We start from the raw sequence: 8644 nt of genomic DNA, 5'->3' as shown, positions 1-8644 counted from the left end.
CCCTTGGTAGAGTGCCATGGCATCATAGCTCACAGCAACCTCCAGCTCTTGGGCTTAGGCGATTCTCTTGTCTCAGCCTCCCGAGTAGCTGGGACTATAGGCTCCCGCCACAATGCCCGGCTATTTTTTTGTTGAAGTTTGACTAGGGCTGAATTTGAACCCACCACCCTTGGTATATGGGGCCAGTGCCCTACTCACTGAGCCACAGGCACCACCCATACCTCACTATTCTTGAAATACTTGGCAAGGCCCTAAGAGGCAGTTCTTTGCAATCCGGGTTCTTTCCCTGAGCCTCAGCAGCCTCTGAGCTAGTAGGTGGGCAGTATGTGTGTTGTCCCTGGAGCCGAGTGCCATGAAAAGCTGGGCCACTGAGTATTTGAACTAGGTGTATGTGTTTTCACTTCGGGGGTTGGAGTGAGGGCAAGAATTGGAGAAAGGAAGGACCTTTTGGAGGATTATTCGAATCCTCAGGGCCTTGCCCTTTTCCTAAACCAGAACCATAGACGTGTCTCTTTCCCGGTACAGCTTAGTGGGCCAGAGGTGTCTGTGGAATTGAGTAGTTGACAAAGTAAGCCTTTATTCTTTTTTGGGATCAGAGAACTGCTTGGAAGTTGTAGAGAGATACATGGCTACAGTGACTGGCTGCTGCTTATCCTCAGGGAGCATTATCTAGAGAGATCTGCAAAGTCTTCTCTGAATAAAAGTGTTATTACCAGCAGATACTATGGAAAGGTACTAGCATAACCAGCCCAAGCTGTGGCCCTGGACAGCTCCTGCCCTTCCCTCAGAAGGACCTCAATCAAATTGGACTGGAGGGTGTAGAATCCACCTGCCTGGGCTGACGCCAGGGATAAGGAGGGCCATGATCATCTGTGACACTTAGACTAGTGTTGCTGAACGTCCGCCATCCCTAGTCTCTTCTTGGCTATCAGTCAGGGTAGTTATGAGGATGGTGGGATTGCTGGATGCAGGTTACAAGTGTAAGACAACTTACTATTTTTCCTGCTTATAAAAATAATGCATAGTTATTTTTAAAAATTCAAAAATTGATCTTAGAAAGTTAAAGTCCTCTGCAATCCTGTGCCCACAGATGATCATCGTGAACCTTTGCTATTCATTTCCTATGCTGACACCTTTGTTAAAATGTTTATGGCAGCAGGATCATAAATATAGATTGTTTTCTGCTTACAGCAATCCCATTCTTTTTAAAGATTATATGGGTATTTTTCATATGGTTGTACCACAATTTAGTTCTTACACTGTAAGCATTGCAGATGAATCCAAGTGCTTCTGTGGGATAAATTTGTAGAGGTGGAATTGCTGAACCTGAGGGTATGAACTTTTTACATTTTCTAGCAGGTGTGGTCTTGTGCGGGTGTTTGCCCCTGCTGGCAGCATTTGGGAGTGCTCACTTCATGGTGCAGATATAACACAAGGATTCACGGGTAGGCAGAGTTTTATAATATAAGATCAGCTTAAAAACCAAGCAGTGTAAAACCAGAAGTTAAGAATCAAACATACCGATTCTATGATGTCTTGCTCCAGGGTAATCAGGAAAAAGTAGTAGGTTTGGTGTGGCCCTATATACAGACAAATGTACTCATGTACATAGATTTTTAAACTGGAGGAGTTGCAAAAACGTGTTAAAGATAAGGTTAGTGAATTATAAAATAAGTAATGTAGGGTAATGGACTGAAAACGACTTTAGATAAGGCAGCCACGTTCTTATCGTAGATGCTGGTAGAGGTGACTACGTTATGGGATATTTTTCCTTTCCACATTTCTGATGTGTTTGAATGTTTGATAAGCACAAATTCCTTTTGTAACCAGAATAAATTTTTTTTTGAGACAGAATCTCATTGTGTGGTCCTTGGTAGAGTACTGTGGCATCATAGCTTACAGAAACCTCAAACTCTTGGGCTCAAGCAATCCTGTTGCCTCACCTTCTCTAGTAGCTGGGACTACAGGCACCCGCCACAATGCCTGGCTATTTTCTTTGTTTGTTTAGCAGGTTTGAGCTGGGTTTGAACCCACCAGCCTGGGTGCATGTGGCTGGCACCCTACTGAGCTACCAGGTACTGAGCCCAGAATAAAATATTATAAAGAATACAACTCATTGTAAAGTTTATAAGCAGAAACCCTGATCCTCTAGCATGCCTCCCGAGCAGGTGTTTCTGTGGACAAGACCATGTTGGCCTATCATGGGGTGGCTGTGGGCCACCTGGAGATAAACTGAACAAGATGCAGTTGGGCACCGTGGGAAGTGGAAGCTGCCCTGTTGCCAGCAATACCTTAGGATCTCAGTTAGCATCTTGAACCGTACAGCAGACTATTGTCTGGGCAGAATGGGGCCATGCTGGAAGCTGGAGGAGAATGTGGTCTGAGGGCCATAGCTTCCAAGAAAGCCTGTCACAAGGGGTGTGTATGTGTAGAAGTGGGAGTAAATGGGGAGGTGGATGTGAGGGAAATGAGGCTAGTCTATCTCATGATACTTGTCTCTGTTGTGCAGGTCATTCTTGCCCAAGTGACAGCTACATGCCCAGGTCTCTTTGCTTCCCTGTAGATGCTGTACGTGAGATTCGGAAGTATGATGATGTGACAGAAAAGGTGAACCTCCAGAATAATCCTGGGGCCATGGAACACTTCCACATGAAGCTTTTCCGTGCCCAGAGGAATCTCTACATTGCTGGCTTCTCCTTGTTGCTGTCCTTGTGAGTAGGGAGAGGGTAGGGGTTGTGAAGGGAGCCCTGGGTTAGCTAGGGACACAAAGGCACTTTGACTCCTCCTCAGTCTATAGCCTGGACCCAGAGGACCTGTCTGTGTTAGGGAAGACGATACATGGTCCCCCATCCCCAACTTTCAAAGGCAGCATGGAGGGTGGGAGAGGGTGAACGGACTGCTAGAGGACCCTGAGGTACTGTGCACTCTTGTGTTCTGTTTGCATGGAGCTTGCAGTACATGGCAAGGCCTTTCCTCTGGAACCAGTGCATAGGGAGCTAATGGACAGGGGTGTTTTATGTGGGGTGCTGACATGGAGACTGAGGGTAGAAATGGTCCAAAGGGGTTGGTACCAAACCTTTCCATAGGACCTGCCCAGATGAAACCTATAATGGGGCAGATGTTGCTCCATGGTGGCCTGAGTACTTCTGGTGTTTCCTCAAACAAGACTAAGTGCTTTGGTCAGGGCCTAGGGGAAGCTAGCTGGGCAAGGCTGGACTAGCAGAAAGCACTTATTTGGGTCTAGGACCCTGTTCACTGCCTCTGGCTTCACACAGGGTCTCTGTTCAGCAGAGGCTGGCCGGGTGATGGATGGGAGCACAGACTGAGGGCACACAAGGTGTCTGGAAGGTCCCTACTGTGCAGTCTGGGCAGAGAAGCTTGGTGCTTGTGTTCATCTGTGCTGTTAGAACAAAGCACCTGAGACTAGTTAATTTGCTGACAAAAAATGTTATTTCTCACAGTTTTGGAAGCTGGGAAATCTAAGACCCACATGTCAGCAGGTGTGGTGTCTGATGAGGGTTGCTCTGTTTTTCAAGATGATGTGTCCTCTGGAGGGGAAGAACATTGTGTCCTTACATGGTGGGAGAGACAGAAGGGCAAAAAGAGGGTCTAAGCTGGTTGCCTCTAGCCCTTCTATAGAGTACTGCTCCATTCAAGAGTGCAGCCTTCATGATGTGCTTACTTCTTTTTTTTTTTTTTTTTTTTTTTTTGAGACAGTGTCTCAAGCCGTCACATGTGACATCATTCAATGCTTACAGCAACCTCCAACTCTTGGACTCAAGCTATCCTCTTGCCTCAGTTTTTTTTTTCTATTTTTAGTAGATATAGGATTTCACTCTGACTCAGGCTGGTCTTGAACCTGTGAGCTCAAGCAATCTACCTGCCTTGGCCTCCCAGAGTGCTAGGATAACAGGTGTGAGCCACTGTGTCCAGCCTGTGATCACTTCTGAAAAGGCTCTGCCTCTTAATGCCACTACAGTGGGGGTTAAATTTCAATGCATGAGTTTGGGGGACATACAGATGGTAGCACCAAGTAAGCATGTGAATTTTGAGGCCAGGCTTACAGATGGTGATTTCCTGCTTGGTTTTGTTCCTAAAGACTTAAGACTCTCAGTGTCACCCGGAGTGTCTGTCCTCACTATGGTTTAGGATGATTACTTGTTTGGGTTTTAGCTTTTCAGGAAAAAACCTCAGTTGTTCAAATGATCTTGGAATCTGTAGATCCAATGGAAAGGTGAGAGAGTAGAGGTAGAAAAGGCAAACATTTTTCAATATACTATTGAGTTACAGATGTAATCTACAAACTTGTCTTCAAACTTAGGAAAGTCAGGAAATGAGAAGGCTGAGAGGTAGAGTCACATACCCTAGATTTTTAAGGTTTGGGAAGCTCTAAAAGAGTATGATCTCATGGTCTGAGACTGAAAGGGAAGCAAATCCAGAAGGCTGTCTCAAAGATTCTGAGCATGACTGCACATGGGCCAAGTGAGGAGAAAAGGTCCACAGAGAGAGGGGAAAGACACAGCTAAGGTCATCTACCAGAAAAGCATTCAGAGCTTTAGGAATAGTATTTACAAGGTGAAGGCCACCTGCAAGCTCTGGATCGGGAAGCATGGGGAAGAAATGGGGAGAAGGCAGTCCCCTGTGTATGTCTGTGTTGAGTAAAGGGTGGTGGGTAGAAGGCTGGGGGCAAAGGATATGTTGGGACAAGAGAATTGAGATCTTAGATGGGCAAGTGTGTACGAGGGGGCCTATATTCTCTAGATCAGTGGTTCTCAACCTTCCTAATGCCATGGCCTTGACCCACAGGTTTAGAACCACTGCTCTAGGTGGTATAGTTTTTGCTGAGACTTGAGATTGTATTCAGCAGTGAGCTATTGAGATCATCTGCAGATGGGATTTCTTGGGGAATTCCCCACCAACCCTTGGGGAATTGCAGAGTGGGAGAGATGCTAGAAGGCTGCAGACAGGCAAGCATCCCAGTTTCCAGAGGGAGGAGCAGGTAGGTGAGGAAATAGCTAGAATGGGAGGGTTTGACTTTGATATCAAGCTACATTCTAGAAAGAATACCTCTGTGTGCTCTCAAGAGAGAGAGGCAGCCACAGTGGTGACTGAATTCCTGGGAGGTTCTGTTGTTTTACCCCTGCCTCTGGTAGATTGAGAGTGGGTAGAGCTTCATCTCCATGTTTGCCAGCCTCCTAATCTGTTAGTAGGGACCAGATGCTGACGTGTGGGCAGAGTGGAGTTAGGTGTGGTTCCAACACACGAGTGGCTGCTGCATGGATCAGCTGCATCCAAATAGAGGCCTTGGGAAGCTTGCTTTCCACTCCCACCTACTTAGTGTTTGTCTGTATGAAGGCATTTGTCATGAGTAGACGTAGGGAGAAATAGCTACCAGGAGAAATAGCAAATAGGTTAGGGGCCATTGAGAATCCTCAGTTGTTCAGATGGGCTCATGGATTGGACTGGCTCGAATTAGACTTGAGTTTTTTTATTTTGGAGACAGAGTCTCACTTTTATCGCCTTTGGTAGAGTGCTGTGGCATCACAGCTCGCATCAACCTCTAACTCCTGGGCTTAGGCAGTTCTCTTGCCTCAGCCTCTTGAAGCTGGGACTACAGGTGCCCGCCACAATGCCTGGCTAATTTTTTTTCTTGTTGTTGTAGTTTGGCTGGGGCCGGGTTTGAACCTGCCACCCTTGTATATGTGGCCGGTGCCCTACCAACTGAACCACAGGTGCTGCCTGAGACTTGAGTTTTTAATGAGTCCTAAATGTGTGTATAGGTTCATACAGGGCAGGGAAGATTGGGCTAGCCAGGAACTCAAAGACTTGGGAGTTAGGGCTTAATTCAACAGTGTGAGTTAGCGGCAGAGCTACTGCTAAACCTAGTGAGCTGTTGGCATCTGTGAGTGAGGGCTGAGGATAGGAGGGAGCCACTATCCCTACTGGGCTACTGACAGTCATGTGCTACCTGAAGGGTTGTGTTTGGGGCCTCACCTTTTTGGGAGTTCCAGCAAACTGCAGATTGTTCCTTCAGCAGCTGTCATAGCAGTGGCTGATAGGCTAGTGTTTATTCCTCACAGACCGGGGCTCTAAATCCTGTATGCTTCTGAGTTTTGCTTTCATCATCTTCTAGGATATCTCCATTATAAGAAGAAATGTCGTTACTTTTAGGACATTTCTCTAGGAGAAAGCAGAATAGTCACCTCCCTTCTGTGGCTTTGAGGTAGCCAGACTACTAGGTAAACAAGTGTATGCTCAGCCTAGTCATCTGTATGTGTTACTGTTAAGCCAGGGTGTTCTAGGTTAATTCATTCCTTCAGTTGACTTTTTTTTTGAGACAGAGTCTCACTATGTCACTCTTGGTAGAGTGCTCTGGCGTCACAGCTCACAGCAACCTTCAACTCTTAGGCTTAAGCGATTCTCTTGCCTCAGCCTCCCAAGTAGCTGGGACTACAGGTGCCCACCACAACGTCTGGCTATTTTGTTGTTGTTGTTGCAGTTGTCATTGTTGGTTAGCTGGCCAGGCTTGAACCTGCCAGCCTTGGTGCATGCGGCTGGCACTGTAACCATTGTGCTACAGCCGCTGAGCCCAGTTGACTATTCACTTTTAAACATGTTTGACAAGTGGGTGTATTAACTTCTTGGCCAGATTGTTAATGTAGCCACACACATCCTCCCTCCCCATTGCAGTTGTCAGATGCTGTGAGCTGTGTTTGAGCAGCCTTGCTGTGCCTGTAGCACCCTCCTGTGGCCCCATCCAGTAGCTTGATCAAAACAGTCACCAGGCTGGGCTTTCGTAATTTCTTAGAAAAGGAATTGGTGATTCATCAGTTGCCCACAGTCTATTTAAGCATTTCTAGAACTTTGCCAGAAATACATACTGCTCCCTGGTTTGAGGGTTAGGTCCTATGGTGGTAGCTGTAACCCTTGAGGAACTTCTCTTTTTATGTGGTACTAGCTGTAGAAATGTCCTTACCCAAATGAACCTCATGTCTGCACAGCCCATGAGTGACTTGTAGAGAACACTGAGTGAAAGTGTTCTTGGAGCCTCTGATTGGAGACGCAGGGAAAAGGAACTGCAGACGGGATGATTGATTTGAAGGGAGGTCGAGACTCCGGTCAGCGATCAGGCCTAACTTTACTGATTATCTTATATACTTTCAAACATCCAGTAAGAATTTAACACAGATACAAAGAAGTGAAGTAACATTAGGAAGCTACCATTAAGATTACAATTCAGTGTGAAGGCTGAGGAACACATATACAATTGATTTTGTTTAGAGTAAAAACATAAAGGAGACTGATCGTCTGTTCTCGCTGGCCCAAACTGAAACTAGAGATTATAATGTTAATGAAGGAAGAAGACAGAGAACAGAACCCAACGCTTGAGGACATGTGTTCAAGCTTCCAGCTGCGACCCCAGCCTGATTCTCCAGGATCTCTTCTAAAGACTCTTTCTGCATATTTCTGCATATCTATAGGCAGGTGCAGAAGCTCGATCTTTGAAGAAATCTTTCTCAGAATCAATCTCCTGGGGGAGCACATTGAAGCAAACTGCCATGTCTGAGCATGGGGTGCTTATCTCTACAACTGAGAGAGCAAGGCAGCGTCTTCATTATTCCTTACAGTAAAAAATCATACTTTTTTTTTTTGAGACAGAGTCTTATTATGTCGCCCTTGGTAGAGTGCCGTGGCGTCATGGCTCACAGCAACCTCAAAATCTTGGGCTTAAGCAATTCTCTTGCTTCAGCCTCCCAAGTAGCTGGGACTACAGCCACCTGCCACAATGCCCGGCTACATGTTGGTTGTAGTTGGCCCAGGCTGCATTTGAACCCATCCACTCCGGTGTATAGGCTGGTGCCCTAGTTGCTGAGCTATAGGCGCTGAGCCAAAAAGTCATACTTTTCACTGTGAAGTGAACAAGCTGTCCCTCAAAAAACTTCAAGTAAGGCTCGGCGCCTGTGGCTCAAGTGGATAAGGAGCCAGCCACATACACCTAAGGTGACAGGTTTGAATCCAGCCCGGCCTGCCAAACAACAATGATGACTGCAATCAAAAAATAGCCAGGCTTTGTGGTGGGTGCCTGTAGTCCCAGCTACTTGGGAGGCTGAGGCAGGAGACTCACTTGAGCCCAGGAGTTGGAGGTTGCTGTGAGCTGTGATTCCACAACACTCTACCCAGGGGGATAGCTTGAGGCTCTGTCTCAAAAAAACAAAAACAAACTTCAAGTAGTAAAGAAGAGTCCTGTGAACTCCCCTGTGATCCCATCCTCAGGCAGTAGTTGGGATGTTTCCAGAATTTTTAGTAAATTTTTACATAACTGTATAATTTTTTCTTACAAGTGCCATAGTTGTTTTCACCCTGCTTTAACTAGCTGTTTTTACCTAATGCTGTATCTATAGTAACTCGTGCATACTTCCTTCATTTGTCTTAATGGTTGTTACGAATGGGTGCTGTGTTACCCTAGGGGCCATCATGATTAACTGATAGCCTGCTCTGGGATATGTGAGCGGGTTTGAGATGTTTACTGTTAAAACCTAGTGCCCTAGGGAGGCGCCTGTGGCTCAGTGAGTAGGGCGCCGGCCCCATATACCGAGGGTGGCGGGTTCAAACCCAGCCCCGGCCAAACTGCAACAAAAAATAG

General features: G+C 46.4%; 1 protein-coding gene across 3 annotated transcripts in view; it reads left to right on the top strand.

Annotated features, from left to right (window-relative positions):
• BCAP31 (B cell receptor associated protein 31) overlaps positions 1 to 8644 on the top strand; it is a 32002-nt gene that overhangs the window by 5383 nt on the left and 17975 nt on the right. For all 3 annotated transcript variants that reach the window (XM_003802535.3, XM_012813202.2, XM_023508476.1), the window contains exon 4: positions 2564 to 2711. In XM_003802535.3, the coding sequence (XP_003802583.1) occupies positions 2564 to 2711 (148 nt within the window). The remainder of the gene's footprint in view (positions 1 to 2563; positions 2712 to 8644) is intronic.

This window comes from Otolemur garnettii, unplaced genomic scaffold (genome assembly GCF_000181295.1).
Source record: "Otolemur garnettii isolate 467f Iridium unplaced genomic scaffold, OtoGar3 scaffold00249, whole genome shotgun sequence".
NCBI lineage: Eukaryota > Metazoa > Chordata > Mammalia > Primates > Galagidae > Otolemur > Otolemur garnettii.
This window is presented reverse-complemented; position numbering and strand designations above follow the sequence as displayed.